Source organism: Oncorhynchus kisutch, linkage group LG4 (genome assembly GCF_002021735.2).
Source record: "Oncorhynchus kisutch isolate 150728-3 linkage group LG4, Okis_V2, whole genome shotgun sequence".
Lineage (NCBI taxonomy): Eukaryota > Metazoa > Chordata > Actinopteri > Salmoniformes > Salmonidae > Oncorhynchus > Oncorhynchus kisutch.
Genome location: NC_034177.2, coordinates 72,806,339 through 72,827,265, shown reverse-complemented (window position 1 = coordinate 72,827,265; position 20,927 = coordinate 72,806,339). Strand labels below are relative to the sequence as shown.

The 20,927-nt window shown below is 42.3% G+C and overlaps 1 protein-coding gene across 1 annotated transcript in view; it reads right to left on the bottom strand.

Annotated features, from left to right (window-relative positions):
- The window catches only part of LOC109888985 (inhibitory synaptic factor 2A-like), a 29,574-nt gene extending 11,204 nt beyond the window's left edge, over nucleotides 1–18,370 (bottom strand). The window contains exons 1-3 of the mRNA XM_020480130.2: nucleotides 17,785–18,370; nucleotides 6,982–8,167; nucleotides 3,399–3,470 (exon numbers count right to left, since the gene is read on the bottom strand). Of these exons, the coding sequence (XP_020335719.1) occupies nucleotides 3,399–3,470; nucleotides 6,982–8,162 (1,253 nt within the window). The 5' untranslated portion in view covers nucleotides 8,163–8,167; nucleotides 17,785–18,370. The remainder of the gene's footprint in view (nucleotides 1–3,398; nucleotides 3,471–6,981; nucleotides 8,168–17,784) is intronic.
- Between the last annotated feature and the right edge of the window lie 2,557 nt (nucleotides 18,371–20,927).

Here is a 20,927-nt window from a genome sequence, read left to right as displayed (position 1 = left end):
ACCCTATCGTGTTTATGATGTAATGTACTGTAATGCATCTGCAGTTAGTAAACAGTAAATGATCTGCTTTCTTCCATGTGACCCTGTGACTTAAATAGATATCAAGCACCACCTCAGGATCTCGATTACAATCAACCTCTACTGAAACAAAGCCATTCAGAATTCATGTAACATCTTTACATTTCGCCAACCAAGGTTCATGAATAAAGCAGCACATGTGTACATATTCAGGCCCTCTTGGATGATGATGAGAATGGACATGAAGGAACATGTCGCAGCTTATTCAGTAGTAATCCGGGAATTACAAGTGTTTCAAGACATCTTTTTTTAGTACATACATTCCACATCCCCAAAGGACATTAGGCTATCCACACCCGTTTTACCCATGTAAATACTTCTATTTCAGTCCGGCTCTCAGATCTATGCTTTATGATTCATCTGTTTAGTTGTTGCACGTTATGACATGCGTTCCCATATTAGTATGGGAACTGTGTGTATTTCATGTAATCCTATAATCATATCACACCTAATGCATATAGCATCACAAACGAGAAGGAGCATTCTAGTTAAATCATTCCAACACATCAACTACTGTAATCACTTTGTTAGCACACAACAGCTCATACATACACTAATTACATTACATGGGTTGTAAATCCGGAAGACAACAATAATAAGCAATGTGACTCATAGCAGAATTCGGGGTATGAATTGAATCATTTGAAGTCCTCTTGCATGCCATACTGGTCCTCAATTAGATAATGTACTAGCAAATGTGCGTTGTCACAGGAGTTCTCAGATCATAGATCATCGCTTGAGAAAATGTAACACATTTCTCATGAGACTATGTTGCAGGAAATTACACATAATTACATTAATGATTCTTGCATGTCAGTTCCTTCAATCTGACACCATGGCTGTTAAATTATGCATTCTTTATGCAATGATGATGCATTCTTTATTCTTTATTAAATAAAGGTTAAATAAAAACAGGGGTGTATGTATTACTACTGTTGCAAAACATTTCTTAAACTGAAGCAAATGGAACGAAACAGGGAGTGACCGTCCGGAATTTGCCCAATAAAAACTCCTGTATTCGTTGCAAAACCCAACTGGTTGCAACTGTTTGGTCTAATGATTAACACCCCAGGGATGAACAAAAAAGTAGGCTTTGATTGGATGAGAACATTGATTGACACGGAATTGATTAGGTTAAGATGGAGATGAACATCTACTCATTGGAGACAAGAGTGAGGTTGTTGGTCAAAGTTAGATGTCCCCTCAGCCAAAGTAAACAAACGTATGCTGTTTTGTCATTGAGTAAAGCGGATGTACTTATGCATGAGTTGTTTACGAAGACGACAATAATGAGTGCAAAAAATGAACATGAAAAGACTTGTATTTTTAGAAATTGGTTCACTTTTTAAATTTAGAACTCTGCTGCAGCAGTGCTTGTTGTGGTGTTTATTTGCGACTCCGTGACCTCACAAACCCTGCTATCTGATGTTTTCCCCTGTGAGTCTTTCTCTGGCTGCAAGGCTAGAACAGGCCGTACAGCTGAAGAAGCAGTTTGCTGGCACACTAGGGTACAACAACGACTCAAATATTGATCGTGCCAGACTTTGGAGGCTCAGTACTCATGTTTTTACCAGTCATTCAGATGGTTTGCTATAGTATGTTCTGCATTACTGTATATTGTTTAAATTGGCGTTGATCTCTAAGATGGATGTTTTTATTCTTGTCTCTGAACGGAGTCACAGTGTGAGTGGATTTTGCAACCTGCCTGAGGCTCTCTCAGACGAGTGGAAAAGTCGGATCATCTGCGAGTGTTTACCCAAGTGAGACGGTTGGTTGGTGGAATCGTTCGTCAACTACTTCTGGACCAGTTGAAGTGAAGTGGACACAGAAGTAGAGTCGAGTTTCCATGGCTTTTAGCGTCCATCACTGCAGCCGTTATTCATAAGGCACTTTGAAAGGGGACTCTGTCAGGATATCATGTCCAGTTCCCAGCTGCTCTCATACTGTACGAGCCCCAATTGCATTTCCTCTCTGGGCTAATTCATTTCCCCCTGTTGTGTATGATTATTTATTCCCTCACGAGGTGTGCTTCACCCACAGTGCTTTGCAATTGTGCTGGAGAGATTTGTCTTTATTTATTTTATTACCTTCTACAATAACAACGTTATAGTTGCACCACCTGTGTCTAGAAATTCAACTCAATTTACTGCTTCCAATTCGGCTGATGTGTTAATTCCTTTCTACAGTGAGTATATTCTGTATTTATTACCGGAGTCTGAAATCAGAGTTGACGACATCTATGCATCATTGTAATAGGATATCAAACGTTTATTTTCATCATTGATCTGACCCATATAGGAGTGTTCTATTCTCCTTCAGTGAACCTGTCATTGATCTCAGTCACACTATTTCCAAGTATCTAATGGTGCTCAATTAATTTCTCTCACTCTGACAGAAGTATTCTATCAATTGTCATTATTGTATCACATCCGAGCTAAGCCCTTAATACTTCATTAAAATCTTGCAGTGAGACAAATAATATCCTCTGAGTTCAGTAAAGTATTCCATTCTACTCATTACCGATAAGGCAATTATTGCTGTGGAGAAACATTTCAAGGCCTACTGTAACGCCATTCCTCCTCCTCTTCTGAGGAGGAGTAGTGAGAAGGATCGGAGGACCAAGGCGCAGTGTGGTAAGTGTCCATAACGTTTATTTTAAGACATAAACTGAACACTATGAAATACAAAACAATAGACGTGAACATGAACGAAAACCGAAACAGTACCGTGTGGCAACAAACACTCACACGGAAACAAACACCCACAACTCAAAAATGAAATCCAGGCTACCTAAGTATGATTCTCAATCAGAGACAACTAACGACACCTGCCTATGATTGAGAACCATACTAGGCTGAACTCAAAACGCCAACATAGAAAAACACACATAGACTGCCCACCCCAACTCACGCCCTGACCATAGTAAATAAAGACAAAACAAAGGAAATAAAGGTCAGAACGTGACACCTACAGTAGAATACATTATATTCAATTGACTCCTAGCACTTGGTTTGTCATATTACAGTATATCACCTCACACATAAAGCACCCTTTACAGAAAACCCGTGAGAAAAAAACGTGTGAATTCACATGTGAATTATTGTTATCACATGTTGCTTTACATGTTGTCACATTAACTTCACATAATAGCACGTGATCACACAAAACTTATTTTTGGAACACTTCATGTGTACACATGTACAATTCATGTTGTTTTCCCGTAAGGTATCTCTCGCCTCACGCCATCAATATGTTGTGCCATAGCAGGCGGAAGCGACCTTTCAAGCTGCTAACAAGAGAGTAGATGTTAAGGTACTCACCTATAAATGATGCAGGCACTGTTTCGACACGTGTCGCAGTTGGCTGTGTCCTGTCCTGTTCGGTAGGAAAGCCTGGGGAGTGGTGAGAGAATGGTTGATTTTCATGGCTCGTTTGACTTGGATTATTTTAATTTACATGATCTATTTTTCAAACTGATATGGATTTGCGTTCTGAATGGTACAGTCTTCTGTGAGATTAGGTTGGTCAGGTAATAGACATGCTCACTTGATATAATACGCTGATCTCTTTCCTATTGACACGGTATTCACATGGTTTTCGTCATCTTTCTGACAAAAAAAAAATGCATGTTTATGAATACTATAGAAAAGTCAATGTACTCGATCTCCCTGTGCTCCACCCATCTCAACATTCTCAGAAAAGAATGAGAATTAGGGAGGCAAAAGACAATCAACATGACAAATTATGTCTGTGTCCTGTATGGCATTTCAAAGTGCCCTAAAGCCCAGTGTCCGCCCTGTATTGTCCTGTCATTACTTAGATTGCAATGCCTCCTCCATCTTCGGCACAACTCTATGTACATTCTGCTCCTGAGGCATCTTGGAGGCAAACTTGAGCAGACGTAAGTGTGCACTGAACATGCATGGAGATTTGATGGCATCTGTATCAATCTCTTCAGGTCTCTCCCAGAAGTAACAGTCACCATCCATCATGTCGCGTACGTTGGTGGCAGCGATGGGATTTCTCATTCATTTTGATCAGAGGGTGTGTAGAGAGTGGTCAACTGGAAAGCGGATGGGGCAAGCGGGTCCCCTAGGACATGTAATTGCCTATTGTCACTGGGAGCTGATGAATGGTAACTAGAGAGGTTGAATCCTGCTGCTCACCATGTCATAAAGGTGACCTTATCTGCCTTGGATAGATCGAAAGTGCTGATGGGAATGGAAGGTCACCAAGTTCATCTGTCCATGTCACCTTAGAGGTGGTTGCTCTTGACTGTGGAGTTGAGGGCCTGAATTCACAATAACTCCTTTGATATATCAAATCATTGGGGGAAAAAAAGGTCAATTCGAGTCACCAAACAGAAGGGAGTTTTTGTTGAGATATTGAGTGGTACAGTCATAATCAAGGTCATCACATTTTTTTGCACAACCTCCATGTACTGTAATACACCATCTAAACGACAATTGTATTTACTGAACTGTATTTTCAGTTAATCTAGCAATGTACCAATGTTCTATTCTGCTAGGCCAGATTAATTTATGTACGGACGCTGTGTCAGAAAATCATTCTCTAAACTCTGACACTGTAAGTCAACTATAAGCTGTGCCACTGTTTGTTTGCACAGGCTCACTCTGGTGTTACTTGTTTGAACAGGCTCACTCCGGTGTTACTTGTTTGAACAGGCTCACTCCAGTGTTATTTGTTTGCACAGACTCACTCCGGTGTTATTTGTTTGCACAGGCTCACTCTGGTGTTATTTGTTTGCACAGGCTCACTCCAGTGTTATTTGTTTGAACAGGCTCACTCCAGTGTTATTTGTTTGAACAGGCTCACTCCGGTGTTATTTGTTTGAACAGGCTCACTCCAGTGTTATTTGTTTGAACAGGCTCACTCCGGTGTTATTTGTTTGAACAGGCTCACTCCAGTGTTATTTGTTTGAACAGGCTCACTCCAGTGTTATTTGTTTGAACAGGCTCACTCCGGTGTTATTTGTTTGAACAGGCTCACTCCAGTGTTATTTGTTTGCACAGGCTCACTCCAGTGTTATTTGTTTGAACAGGCTCACTCTGGTGTTATTTGTTTGAACAGGCTCACTCCAGTGTTATTTGTTTGCACAGGCTCACTCCAGTGTTATTTGTTTGAACAGGCTCACTCCAGTGTTATTTGTTTGAACAGGCTCACTCCAGTGTTATTTGTTTGCACAGGCTCACTCCAGTGTTATTTGTTTGCACAGGCTCACTCCAGTGTTATTTGTTTGAACAGGCTCACTCCAGTGTTATTTGTTTGCACAGGCTCAGTCCGGTGTTATTTGTTTGCACAGATTCACTCCGGTGTTATTTGTTTGCACAGACTCACTCCGGTGTTATTTGTTTGCACAGGCTCACTCCGGTGTTATTTGCACACGTCAGGTCTCCGGAGAGATGTCCTCACTGTCCCTATACCGCTGACTGCCTGGCTGAATGGATATCGCTCTCTGCTCTATTGATACCCTGTGAACAACAGATACAGGAGGGTCAGGTTGGATAATCCTGTATGTTAGCAGAATAGGATTCAGTCCCTAACCTGACTGGTAGGAACTGTAAGCAAATCATCCTGAGACCTTGAAACCAGCAGGAGTGTTGGACCAGTGATGCCCCTCAGATTGTGATAGCAGTTTAGCACAGGGAGGAAAAAGAGGCTTGTGCAACACTAATCATTCACCTCACATTGATTTATTGTGAGAGCATTAAGGCCAATAGAAATAGGAATGAGCATCATTGATAAGGTCCTGCAAACATCTGCAAACCAAGTAACCACTGCTCAACACAGTATGTTATAAATGTCTCAGTCTTTGGTCTGCTGGGAACAGCACTGAAACCTCTCGTGGACACATCACTGTGTGCAGAGCTTTCTCCTGAAAATACCACCCACATGATGCCTTTATCCCGGCGAGAATAAGAGGGGCTTTCAGACACTATTCTGTTCCACCAGTAGTCTGGGACCATCACTTTGAAGACAGAAAGCTTTAGAGTGGCTTGGCAGGGAGAGAGAGAGAGAACGTGGTGAGGGAGTTAGAGTGCCTTGGCAGGGAGAGAGGGAGAAGGTGGGGAGGAGTTGAGATGCTGGGGCCTTATGGTGAGTAGCAGGCTCTAATAATAGTGATGAAACATATTGAAGGTGTCATATGAGCCACACACTTCAGAGGAGATGAAAGACAGTGCTTTATGAGGCGCTGCTAATTGGTCCTTTTAAACCAGGTTTCAGGGAGCAACATCAGGGGAGTCCGGTGGCTTTGGAGAAGGCTTAATACAATTAGCTTTGTGCCGCTCCAGGTTTTAGGAAGCAAAGCAGACAGCCTTGTACGTTCAGTCCAATGCTGTAGAGTTTTGGTGTATTGGACACGGCTCAGAAACGTTATGCACTTGTTAGTGCCTCTGTACCCCTGAGCAAATACATGGAACGATACAGTATCTACAGAACAATCAGAGACCACTCACTTCCTTGCTATTGGAATTAAATGACACAGGTAGCTGTGATGTTTGTACTCAGATGCTAAATGTAGCTTACACATGCTGTAGACCACAGCAGTTTCAAGGGCTGCAGGACCAGCAGGAACATCAAACCTCAGTGAAGATTGAACCACACACAGAAAATGTCTGTTTTACTTGAATAGGTTAGTTATGTGGGGCGGCAGGTAGCCTAGCGGTTAAGAACGTTTTGCCAGCAACCGAAAGATCGCTGAAATGTCGATGGTTTGAATATCTGAGGCAACTAGGTGAAAAATCTGTTGATGTCACCTTGAGCAAAGCAATTAACCCTAATTGCTCCTGTAAGTTTCTCTGGATAAGAGCATCTGCTAATGATGTAAATGTAATGCCAATTCTATACGATGCCTGGTGAACATAAATAATTTCCACTCACCCTTCTCTCTGCGCCTCGCCCTTCTCCAGCTCTTGGATGACCCCCAGTAAGACTTTGATGGTCTCCTGACTGGAGCTGATGAGGTTTTCCATGGCCTGGAGCTTTTCTTTAATATCCCCGTTCCCAGCTAAGGGCACTATCTCCTTGCAGGCACCCTGCCGTCCTGGGGGGCAAGCCTGGCTGTCCAGGCCCGGTTGGGGTTTCATTGGGGTTGGTAAAGTCCCTGATCGGCACTGATGTGCCTTTACCCTAGCTACAGAGCAGCCAGCACTGTGAGGGTGGGGCAGAGTCTGGGACTGTTGTCCATTGGGCTGCATGGCCTTTTTGCGTTTGCAGCGCACCGACGGACTCCCTAGGCCTAGACCTTCCACTTGCGTCAGGGAGTTCCAGGCAACTGGACTTGTGACCTTTGACCTTGAGTCCTGTAAGGGTTCCTCACAGTTGGCCAGCTGGCGCTTGGCAGAAGGGTTGACACCCATTGTGTCCGCTTTGGATAATCCTTTGTGTTTGGTCCTCGCGCCATAGGCAGGGTTCTCTGGCTCTCCCCTGGGAGTTGGGTCGTTTGCAAAGCATTCTGTGTCCTTTGTGATGCGAGAGGAGTCCGGGCACGCACGCCCATCTACACAGTTGGCAATGGATAACAGATCCTCTGTGCCACTGCTGTCGTCCGTGTGGTGCAGCAGTGCTTGCGTCTGCCGCACATGCTTCCCTGCACCCTGAGAAGACGAGCACTCCTCCAAACCCAGCGCCTCCTCCTGCCCTTTCAAGTCACTCAAAAACCCGTTGTTCTGGCCCTTGTAGTCCTCCACCAAGGCCGTGTGTTTGATCGTGTGTCCTTTCTTTCGCTCGAAGGGGAAAGTCTGGTAGTGTTTCGTAAGGTCTGGTGACGTCTGGACACCTGTGCTCTTAGTCACATTGGGGATGGAGCGCCGCGCAGGCATCGTCATGTACTTCCTGTAAGCCACTTTACAGGAAATGGACCGGGCTCCTCGCCCCCCTGCCCGCTGCTCCTTCTGAGCGTCACATATGTCCTTGAAGCGGACTTGTAAGGCTTTGTTCCTCTTCTTCACCTGCTGTTTGCCGTCAGGACCGTACTGCACCTCCAGGCTTTGTGACGGGCCTGCCTCTGAATCGGACTCTGAGTTGGATAGCACGACCTTGCTGTTTTCCTTGCTCACCATGGCTTCTGGGAGAAGGGAGAGAAATATACAGTGTATGTATTATTACTCTGGGGTGGCATCACAGTAGATATACTGTAGGAAGGTAGCAGATTATTTTCTGACACCGAGCAACTAACATCTAAACTGTCAGAGCTTTATTTATACCAGATCTTGATTGATATCATAGATGACACACGGACAGACACACCATCTTATTCATGTGCCCCGCCCAAATAATTCTATAGGTATTCCACATGCAGAGCTGTCATATTAAGGGGCTGCATTGCATTGAACAATGTCTGACAAGATTAATAAGATATTTGATTACCAATGGATAAACATGGAAAGCAGTGTAAGGGAATGAAATGGGGATAAAGGACACATCACTGCTGTGGCAGTTCATCATCTTCATACGACGAGACACCATGTGATGAATAAACCTAAATGGATTGTTTGTTATTACACAAAGGCAGGCCCTTCATGACATCGTCGCTTCTCTGAGAGCAATCACGTTTAATCATTTTGAGACATAGTAATTCCATCAATATGCTTGTTGGGGTGATATATTTTTTGCCATTGATAAAATTCTGATTAGTCACTTTCACATCAAAACCCAAAGCACTGCCTCACACAATTTGCTTATAATGAAACAGATTGTAATGAGGTTATGAAGCTATCATAGGTAAGTCATTAATATTTCAGAGTCGTCCAGGAGCCTGTATTATCCTTAGTATTGCCCTCTGTCCATGTGGTTGATTTGTCAGCACTGATTCTACCACAGTTTCCCACAATGTCACCTGAATGGAAGAAGGAAGAAAGAAACAAGCCCCTTTACCTTTTAAAGAGAGTCTGTCAGTATTTTAGTCGGAGAGGTCTTCTCACTCACACAATACTCTGATAGCAGTGGACTAGGCTTGAAGAAAGGGCCAGCTGAATGCACTGGGAATCCTGCCTGGTGGATCACCATGTGAGCAGAACATTATGACATTTCTGTATCTCAGTCTACCGGACATTTTTTCAGACATATTTTTCTCTTCATGTCTATATCGGAAGTAGAATCTTAACCCACCTCAGATACCTTAAACGACTACTTCATGCCAAACAATGCTGAAATTATAAGTTATGAGGTTGATTGACAAAAAAAGTAGATTATTACACTTCCATTGCTTCAAGGCTGATTCACATGGGATCCTAATATTTCACACCAGGAAATAGCAATAGCACACTGAAACCATATCTACGTTCATACAATGTCCACTCAAGTCCTCCTCGCTTTATATTCAGACACAAGCCAAAGCATGTAAATATGCTAAATGGTAATTCAACCTTGGAGAATATAAAATAAAAAATCCCTCATTCCCTTAAGGTTCTTGAGCCAACCTGGAGTGGCATATATTTAAAGACAACTAAGTCTGTCACCAACACAATCCCTCTGAATCCCCAGTTCCTTTTCCCTTTTCTTCCTCACTCCCCACTTCCCAGGGCTAGCTATCGCTGCTAATGACCAGAGGTCCTTCCCTGGTTTGGCCCCAGCCATCCAGGGGATTATAAATAATGCATTGACTCTAAAATTGCAAAAGTAATCCTCTTAAATCTACTTATGTACTCTGGCAGACCATGTTGTCTGTTCCAATTTCCCTTCAGTTCTTCATACAAAAATGTTAGATATAAAACTCCACTTCAGATGCTATGATTGAGTGGTCATCTCCATAATTATCTTGAGTTTCCTGTCAGTTCTTTGGACATAGGGCTGAGCTGGCTGGTTATAGATATGAATGTATCACTATCCCTGCTAGCAAGTCTATAACATTTCTGACTTGCGATATTTAGCTCTGCCTCCAGCTCCAACACCAGCTTCTTAAAGGAGAGGGTCTCTTGAGGTGTTGTGTCACGGACCCACACATGACCTGATAAATGATTGACATGCTCCCCCAAGGCGTGTTTATAGGATGAAAATGCAGCCTATCCACTCTCATTAATTGTGTAGTAATGCTATTAGAGTGGCCCTTGACTTTGACTGTTCTAACACGGCAACCATTTAGAAAACAGTGCTATCAATAGCATTGACCTTGACACAGCACACATGATACGTATCATCAGTGTGTGGAAGGCCATATCTCACTTGCTGTTTGCTGTCTATCTGCTGCAAAGGCATGTTCTTTCAGTGCATCAAATCATAACAATTCAGAATATTTCTGTTATGACACCATATGGCGTTAGTGCTTCTGATAATCACCAGGCTACACTCAGTGTTGTTTATTATATGTACTGTATATTATGTATGAATGCATTTCACTCCGTATCTGCACCGTATGCATAGTCAATAATGACTATAAATTGGCTGCTGTACATACAATGCCAAGTGAAAGTCTACACACCACTTGCACATTTTGCTGCCTTAAAATTACATTTAAAAAATTGATTTAATTAGATTTCCCCTCCACAGATCTGAACAACCTACTCCCCAATAATCAAAGTGAAAGTTTTTCAAGTGTATGTATATATAAAAAGAAGATGTCTTGATTGCGTATGTCTTCACACCCCAGAGTTAATACTTTGTGGAGGCAAAAAATTGAATTGAATCCCTTTTTTAGATTTAATTGAAGGCAGAAAGGGGTGTGTAGACTTTCACTAGGCGCTGTACATGAAGCAATAAGAAGGCACATACGAATTCCCCAACGCACCAATCCCCCCATGCCATCAGCTTGGGAAAACCCATGAATACAGAAGATAATAGGGCATATATGAGGACATGCCAGATGTTGCATAGCATGCTGTCAGCATTTTTAAAGCCCATCTAGGATGCCCAAAGAGGAGGGGTCATAACTCTTGGTTGGGTACTTTGTGTCTACGTTTTAACCATGCAAGGTTTCATACAGTGCCTTCAGAAAGTATTCACACCCCTGGATTGTTATCACATTTTGTTGTGTTACAGCCTGAAATTATAATGGATTAAATTTAGATTTTGTGTCACTGGCCTACACACAATACCCAATAATGTCAAAATGGAATTAGGTTTTTAGAATTTTTTACAAATTTATAAGAAAGGAAAAGCTGTCTTCAGTCAATAAGTCAATAAGTATTCAACCCCTTTGTCATGGCAAGCCTAAATTAAGTTCAGGAGTACAAATGTGTCACATAATAAGTTACATGGACTCTCTCTGTGTGCAATAATCATGTTTAACATGATTTTTGAATAACTACCTCATCTCTGTACCCCACACATACAATTAAATATCTGTAAGTTTCCTCAGTCAAGCAGTGAATTTCAAACACAGATTCAAAATAATCCGTCTGGCCCCGCGACCTTGTGAATGTTGACCTGTTTAAAGGTCTTGCTCACATCGGCTATGGAAAGAGCATGATCACACAGTCGTCCCGAAAAGCTGGTGATCTCCTGCATGCTTCAGTGTTACTTGCCTCGAAGCGAGTATTAAAGGCATTTAGCCCATCTGGTAGGCTCACAAAGCAGCTTGCGGCTGGGTTTCCTTTTGTAGTCTGTAAAGCCCTGTTTGCAAGCCCTGCCACATCCAACGAGCGTCAGAGCTGAGATGATAGTCCTAGGTCCCAAGAAACAAAGAGATCTGCTTTAGGATATGACAATTAATCTTGATGGCTGTACTGTCGTCTCAAATGAAACTGTGAAGGACCTCGGCATTACTCTAGACCCTGATCTCTCTTTTCACGAACATATCAATAATATTTCAAGGACAGCTTTTTTGCCATCTTCGTAACGTTACATGAATCTGAACCTTTTTGTCCAAAAAGTATCCAGAAAAGTTAATCCATTCTTTTGTCAGTTCTAGATTAGACTACTGCAATGCTCTTCTCTCCAACTTCCTGGATAAAGGACAAAATAAACTTCAGTTAGTGCTAAACACGGCTGCTAAAATCTTGACAAGAACCAAAAAATGTGATAATATTAATCCAGTGCTAGCCTCTCTACTCTGGTTTCCTGTTAAGGTTAGGGCTAATTTCAAGGTTTACTGCTAACATAAAAATCATCACATGTGCTTGCTCCTACCTACTGTATCTCTATGATTTGGCCATACCGTACATACAGTTGAAGTCAGAAGTTTAAATGCACTTAGGTTGGAGTCATTAAAACTCATTTTTCAACCACTCCACAAATGTCTTGTTAACAAACTATAGTTTTGGCAAGTCGGTTAGGACATCTACTTTGTGCATGACACAAGTAATTTTTCCCAAAATTGTTTACAGACAGATTATTTCACTTATAATTCACTGCATCACAATTCCAAGTTTACAAGTTTACATCCACTAAGTTGACTGTGCCTTTAAACAACTTTGAAAATTCCAGAAAACGATGCATGGCTTTAGAAGCTTCTGTTAGGCTAATTGACATCATTTGAGTCAATTGGAGGTGTACCTGTGGTTGCATTTAAAGGTCTACCTTCAAACCCAGTTCCTCTTTGCTTGACATCACGGGGAAAACATAATAAATCAGCCAAGACCTCAGAAAAAAATTGGGGACCTCCACAAGTCTGGTTCATCCTTGGGAGCAATTTCCAAACGCCTGAAGGTACCACTGTCACGTTCTGACCTTAGTTCCTTTATTATGTCTTTATGTTAGTTTAGTCAGGGTGCGAGTTGGGGTGAGTAGTATATGTACTTTTTTCTATGTAGTATTTATGTGTTTGGCCTGGTATGGTTCTCAATCAGAGGCAGGTGTCGATCGTTGTCTCTGATTGAGAATCATACTTAGGCAGCCTGTTTTCCCCATTTTAGTTGTGGATGATTGTTTTCTGTCTCCGTGTCTTCACCACACAGAACTGTTTAGTTTTCGTTCGTTCTCCTTGTTATTTTGTTTTTGGTGTTCAATGTTAATAAATATCAACATGGACACGTACCACGCTGCATATTGGGGCGATCCTTCATACTCCTTGTCAGAGGAAGACGAATCACGTTACAACCACGTTCAGCTGTACAAACAATAGTACCCAAGTATAAACACCATGGGACTTCGCAGCCGTCATACTGCTCTGGAGGAGACACGTTCTGTCTCCTAGAGATGAACATACTTTCGTGCGAAAAGTGCAAAGGTGCAAAGGACCTTGCGAAGATGCTGGAGGAAACCGGTACAAATGTGTCTACATCCACAGTAAAATGAGTCCTATATCGACATAACCTGAAAGGCTGCTCAGCAAGGAAGAAGCCACAGCTCCAGAATCGGCATAAAAAAGACAGACTACGGTTTGCAACTGCACATGAGGTCAAAGATCATACTTTTTGGAGAAATGTCCTCTGGTCTGATGAAGCAAAAATAGAACTGTTTGGCCATAATGACCATCGTTATGTTTGGAGGAAAAAGGCGGAGGCTTGCAAGTCGAAGAACACCATACCAACCGTGAAGCACGGGGGTGGCAGCATCATTTTGTAGGGGTGCTTTGCCGCAGGAGGGACTGGTGCACTTCACAAAATAGATGATGAGGAAGGAAAAATGGCTTAAGGACAACAAGGTCAAGGTATTGGAGTGGCCATCACAAAGCCCTGGCCTCAACCCTATAGAAAATGTGTTGGCAGAACTGAAAAAGCGTGTGCGAGCAATGAGGTCTACAAACCTGACTCATGTACACCAGCTCTGTCAGGAGGAATGGGCCCATATTCACCCAACTTATTGTGGGAAGCCTCTGGAAGGCTACCTGAAACATTTGACCCACGTTAAACAATTTAAAGGCAATGCTACCAAATACTAAAAATCTGAAATAAATCATTCTCTCTACTATTATTCTGACATTTCACATTCTTAAAATAAAGTGGTGAGCCTAACTGACCTAAGACAGGGAATTTTTACTTGGATTAAATGTCATGAATTGTGAAAAACTGAGTTTAAATGTTTTTGGCTAAGGTGGATGTAAACTTCCGACTTCAACTCTACCTACACCTATGCTACGCTACGGTCACAAGACAAAGGCCTCCTTATTGTCCCTAGAATTTCTAAGCAAACACCTGGAGGTAGGGCTTTCTCCTATAGATCTCCAGCCAACTGACATTTTCTCATGAGTTACTGACCTGTTGCACTCTCTGCAATCCTGCTGGTCATCTGCAAACGTTTGAACATCTTGAAGAACAATCTGACCTTGATGGCCACGTACTCTTATAATCTCCACCCGGCACAGCCACAAGAGGACTGGCCACCCCTCAGAGCCTGGTTCCTCTCTAGGTTTATTCCTAGGTTCCTGCATTTCTAGGGAGTTTTTTCTAGCCACGTGCTTCTACATCTGCATTGGTTGCTGTTTGGCATTTTAAGTTGGGTTTCTGTACAGCACTTTGTGACATCTGCTGATGTAAAGAAGGCTTTATAAATACATTTGATTGAGTCAATCTTAGTCCTGTATTGACACTTTGCCTGTTTGATGGTTTGTTTGAGGGCATAGCAGGATTTCTTATAAGTGTCTGGATTAGTGTCCCGCTCCTTGAAAGCGGCAGCTCTAGCCTTTAGTTCGGTGCGGATGTTGCCTGTAATCCATGGCTTCTGGTTGGGATATGTATGTAAGATCAAAGTGGGGAAGACGTTGTCAATTCACTTATTGATGAAGCTGGTGACTGAGGTGGTATACTCCTCAATGCCATTGGATGAATCCCGGAAATATTCCAGTCTGTGCTAGCAAAACAGTCCTGTAGCTCAGCATCCACGTCATCTGACCACTTTCGCAATGAGTGAGTCACTGGTACTTCCTGCTTTAGTTTTTTCTTGTTAGCACAAAGACCAAGGAGGTTTTCCAATGCATCACAAAGAAGGGCACCTATTTTAAGATGGGTTAAAAAAAAGCACACATTGAATATCTCTTTGAGCGAAGTTATTAATTACAGGCGTCCTTCATAATTCAGTTGCTGGACAGGAAGGAAACCGCTCAAGTATTTCACCATAAGGTCGATGGTGTCTTTTAAACAGTTGAAGAGTTTAATGTGGGATAGCAGAAAACTGAAAATGTGGCAAAGAAATGAACATCATGTCGTAAATGCATAGCGTTATATTTGGGGCAAGTCCAACACAACACATCACTGAGTACCATTCTTCATATTTTCAAGCATGGTGGTGGCTGCATCATATTATGGGTATGAACATTGGAGTTTTTTGGGATAAAAATAAATGGAATAAAGATGAGCACAGGCAAAATCCTAGAGTAAATTCTGGTTCAGTCTGTTTTCCTACAGACACTGGGAGACACATTCACCTTTCAGCAGGACAAGGCCAAATATACACTGGAGTTGCATACCAAGACGACATTAAATGTTCCTGAGCAGCATAGTTACAGTTTTGACTTAAATCGGCTTGAAAATCTATGGCAAAACTTGAAAATGGCTGTCTAATAATGATCAACAACCAACTTAACCGAGCTTGAAGAATTAAAAAAATAATAATGTGCAAATATTGTACAATCCAGGTTTGCAAAGCTCGTAGAGACTTACCCAGAAAGACTCACATCTGTAATCACTGCTAAAGGTGATTCTAACATGTATACTTAAGTCAATTAAATATTTGTGTTTTTCATTTTCAATACATTTGTAAAAACGTCTAAAAATATGTTTTCACTTTGACATTATGGGGTATTGTGCATATAATTTTGAATTGAGTCTGTAATACAACAAAATGCGGATTTAAGTCAAGGGGTATGAATACTTTCTAAGGTACTGTAATGCTTTGAATCAGAAGCACTTCGCCATCCATTGCACAACATGTGATTTGAGAGTAATGTGAGTGATGTCAGGACAACTGCAAGGTTTTTTTTGTTTTTGTTTTGTATTTCTAGTTGATTGTATCACATTGCTCTTCAGTAGACACTCACACCAAGTTATAGGATAGGTATCCCCCAGGTGCGTGTGAATTCGTAGTACCTTGCTGGGCTACAGGCTTCACCTGTGAAAGTGTGCTTTATGACATTGACTTCAAAGATTCATCACTGCACAGCACCTTCTGTTACAGAAGAGTAGGTGAACTTTTTAAAAAGCCTACATTTCCCCATCTGCAAACTGAAAGCTATAGATTATGAAATGGATCCTCCGAAAAGTAGGTTTAGCATTGCCATGACAGGCAGAAGTGCATTACACCTGACGCATTGACATTGTTAAAAGTGGGAAGGAAGAGAATACTGTGGGGAACTGAGGGCTGTTTCCCTGATGCAGGAGAGCATGAGAGGCAGATTGGTTTATGTTCCCTTGCCTTACAGTAATTGTTCCTTTCCCAATTGTGCCATAGATACTGTATCACAACTGACTGTGATAGGGAGTCCCATAGGGTTGTGCACAATTGGCCCAGTGTCGTCTGAGCTAGGGGAGGATTTGGCAGGGGTAGGCCGTCATTGTAAAATAAGAATTTGTTCTTAACTGACTTGTCTATTTAAATAAAAAATAAAAGATGTGGAGGGCCTAGGATAGAAGATGGCTAGGGCGCATACCATGAGCTGGTTTCTAAGACTGAGGTTTCTGTAGAGACAGAGATGAGTAGAAAGAGATGATCATAAACAAAAACAAAATAATTAATTAGAAGGGCACATGAACACGTCTCAATTTAGAATGAGGCAGGGGGAGAACAAACCTTCTGAACTGGTTTTAGAAGCCTTGTTTACACTTTGAACTGACGTGTGTTTCGTGATCTGATCCACACATGGCATTAAAACGTGTCCACTGTGTCTGCATTGCGACCAGATCTCTTGCTTCCTCCCTGTATTTAAATTATTTGACCGATATGAATAAAAATAAATGACAATTATTAATGTCATAAGTCAGTGGTGCTACCTGACAATGATTTAGAGGCCTGTATAATGAGGATTTAAATGGTTTGACCCTCCAGATCTGTTTACACTTGATTGATATCCAGATGCAATGGGTTCCTGACTACATAAGGAGGTGGTCAGAGAGACAATGCGTCTCTTAATCGGTGGAATGACAATGGAGGGGTGGGGTGGAATGAATATGAAACAGTATCTAATAGAGAGAGAGAGAGAGAGAGAGAGAGAGAATCTGATCTGCCCTGAATGTGATGCAGTGCCCTGCCTGTGGCGTCAAGATCACACATGTCATTACTCATGATAAGTCTCCAGTCCCAGGCAAGATCCTCATCTCCTCGTCACATGAAGTCTTGAAGAACATGTCCATCGCCCATGATACTCACTGTGCTTTCAGCATCACTACTGTAGTTCTGGTTTTTAACACTGAACAACTATTACACTCATGAGCACTTGATCACTTTCATTGATATCCCTAAAAATCAAGCCATAGTAAATTATGGTAAATTATACCATGTCAATTCTGATTGAATATTAATCTGAACATTTTCTTGTTCAGTAAGCTGTTCATTACACTTTCGAAACAGGGAAACAGATAGTATCAGCCAAAAGTGAAACAGCTAACATAAAGCCAATATCATTGCTTTCTCCAGATAAATCGTGAGCCCTTTACTGCTTGGCTGGAATGCAGATATGCACCCCCCCCCCCCTGCCATCGCAGCTAGACATACAACACACAGTATATTGCAGCGCATACAGTACAGACATTCAAACCACTCAGGCGCCTACTTTATTGACAAATCATAGACGATTAACTAACATTAAGTGCAGGTTCTCCTATGTTTGTACATTCACTTCCTATCAGTATTTCTTTACAGACTTAAAACACTTACCGTGAGAAACAAATCAGTGATTCAAAGGACAACAAAGCAGAGATCTCCCACTGAGCCGGTGCATATCCATTCATTGAGTGGCATAGAGAGCTCTGTCCAGAGAGAGGAGAGGGGACCGCTGCAGTGACGGCTGCAATAGTTGTGGCACATCAGCCAAGGTTCAGGATAGCAGTGAGAAAGAAAGAAAAAAGCCTCTAAACCCGTAAGATCCACAATGATATCCCCCACTTCTCTCCTTCTCTCTGCCTCTCTCTCTCTCTTTCCCCTCACTCAAGCACCACTGACACTGCTGCCGTTCCTGCACTCACCGGCAATAGGCACTCACACACGCAGTGGAGATCTCCATCTCGCGCTGCTGCAATCCCTGTGCATTTGGGAGTGTGAGTGAGTGAGAGAAAGAGAGAGAGAGAGAGAGGGGAAGAGTGAGGGTGAGAGAAAGTGAGGGTGAGAGAGAGTGAGGGTGAGTGATAGGGAGGGTGAGAGAGGGGGATAGTGCAAGCTGTTGGGGAAAGTCCAGAGTCGCCACAGCTGGTGAGCTCATGCAGCAACAGTAAAGAGCTCCTTATCATGTCCTCTGAGCTGGCGTAGTGGCGTAGGGGCTGGTGAGACTAGCTGTCACAGAGCTGTTATATCATCCGATGGGCTTCCCAGATGGCGGGGGGGGGGGGGGGGGGGGGGGGCTCTGAAATAATAATGCATTGTGTTTTTCATTGGATGCCTCCTGCCCCTGTTACTTTTAGATATCTGACACCCTGTTTGTGAGAGGAGAGGAGAAGAGGCAGAGGGGGATGGAAGGAAAAGAGGGAGAGGAAATGGTGGGGAGAGAGAGGAGTTGAGGCAGCAGTAGTATGTGTGAGAGCAATACAGAGGGAAGGGGGAGTCAGGGAGGAGAATTGAGAGTACATAGAGAGAATGAGAGCGAGATGAGAGAAAAATAGATGAGAGAAAATGAGAGAGATGAGAGAGAGACAGAATGAAAGGGAATGAGAGAGAAAGAGATGAGAGATTAATTAATTTAATCCAACTCTGCATGACCTAATGCTGATTTCTGACCTCACAGAGATAACTTGACTTGCAGCCAAAGATAGTAATTCCAAAATATAATACACTCAAAATGTATATTGATTGTCCAACTTATTCTCATTCTTGTTATCGTGTTATTGGAATTTGCATGGTATACTAGCAAGAAACACAACGCCTGTATCAAAGCCTATCTGGCTTTGATTTCTTGATTGATGCCAAGTGTTCTATTCTGTTTCTCTGCAGTGGTCAGTGCACAGGCATGTCTGACAATCAGTCAGGGATTCGTGCTTCTGAGATGCACAAACATCTGTGAAATACATGAACTCGATTCAGTTGACTGTGATTCACACTTTAGATATCGTGAAATGAAATGTGGTGTGCATATCAAGAGGGGGGGATAAGTGATTGGAAAGGATCTTCAAAACAATACAATCTTCCACCTTTGTGGGTTGTTTTTCTCTGCTGGAAAAACTACAGCATCGCTACAATACAAAAAGATGCAGTGTTTCCTAAGGCACCACAGGTGGCTGCTGGGAGAGCTCTCAGCACAACTTCAGCCAGTGTGACTAAAAGTTTCCCTGTGCTTTGCTTGTGTAAGCAACCTGCAGAAAGTGTTCCAAATTAAGTTTTTCTTGCAAAGAGCTGAGGGGGAGGCAGAATGGTAATCTGCTGACTGCTGTCTTATTGATTTAATTGTCTGTTTCCCTCCTGGCTCCGCCTGTTCATAAGCCTGACTATGCCACACCACGGAATGCACATGTAGCTCTGCTCTCTCACTCCCAGAAACAGCCTTAAGTTCTCCCCATCAGCCTGAAGCCCAGATAAAACTGACTTAAAGAGTGGACAACGCAAAGTCGAACTGGAGAACGAACAATATCTCTCTTCATCTCTCTTCCACTCCACTTATTGATCTGCCAAGGGCTGTTAGTGAGTGTGTGTTTTATGCAAATAGCTTGTCCGTGGTGATGACTGTCAGTTTTTAACTGTTCATTGCAGTTGGATTCCCAGGGGTACTGTTTGCGCCTGGAAGGCCACTGTACGCGCTGAGACTGGAAATTGATCCCATTTGCTGGTAACAGAGAACATTGGAAAATGTATTCGTACATTGTAAGGGGACTCTGTTGAGGTTCAGTAGCCAACGCTATTCTGTTTCTTCCACTTGTTTTTCCAGTTAATTTTCCACTCTTCCAAGGCTCAGAAGAAAGGAAGAGTGCTGTCAAACGCCTCTCTCAGATCTACATCCCTAGGTGAAACTGAAATGTTTACATTAGCATATTATGGCTTGGGATGAAACACTTGAAGCAGTAAACATTTTTTTTCCTTTGCTGATAAATAAGGGGGACCAGAACAAATTAAATGTGGAGAATGTGTCCCAATGCAAGAATAAAGGAACATTTCTTGAATAGGACAATAGAACTTCACTCTCAGCCATTTCTACTGAGTTGAGAGTCATGGGTTGTCATCAATTAAAATATATATATATATATTCCACCTTTATTTAACCAGGTAGGCCAGTTGAAAACAAGTTTGCATTTACATCTGCGACATGGTCAAGATAAAGCAAAGCAGGGCGACAAAAACAACAACACAGAGTTACACATAAACAAACGTACAGTCAGTAACACAATACAAAAATATATGTACAGTGTGTGCAAATGTAGAAGAGTAGGGATGTAAGGCAATAAATAGGCTATAGAGAGGCAAACTAATTACAATTTAGCATTAACACTGGAGTGATAGATGTGCAGATGATGATGTGCAAGTAGAGATACTTGGGTGCAAAAGAGCAAGATGATAAATAACAATATGGGGATGAGGTAGTTGGGTGTGCAATTTACAGATTGGCTGTGTACAGGTACAGGGATTGGTATTGCTCTGACAGCTGATGCTTAAAGTTAGAAAGGGAGAAATAAGACTCCAGCTTCAATGATTTTTGCAATTCGTTCCAGTCATTAGCAGCAGAGAACTGGAAGGAAAGGTGGCCAAAGCAAGTGTTGGCTTTGGGGATGACCAGTGAAATATACAGTACCTGCTGGAGCGCGTGCTACGGGTGGGTGTTGCTGTGGTGACCAGTGAGGTGAGATAAGGCGGGGCTTTACCAAGCAACGACTTATAAATGA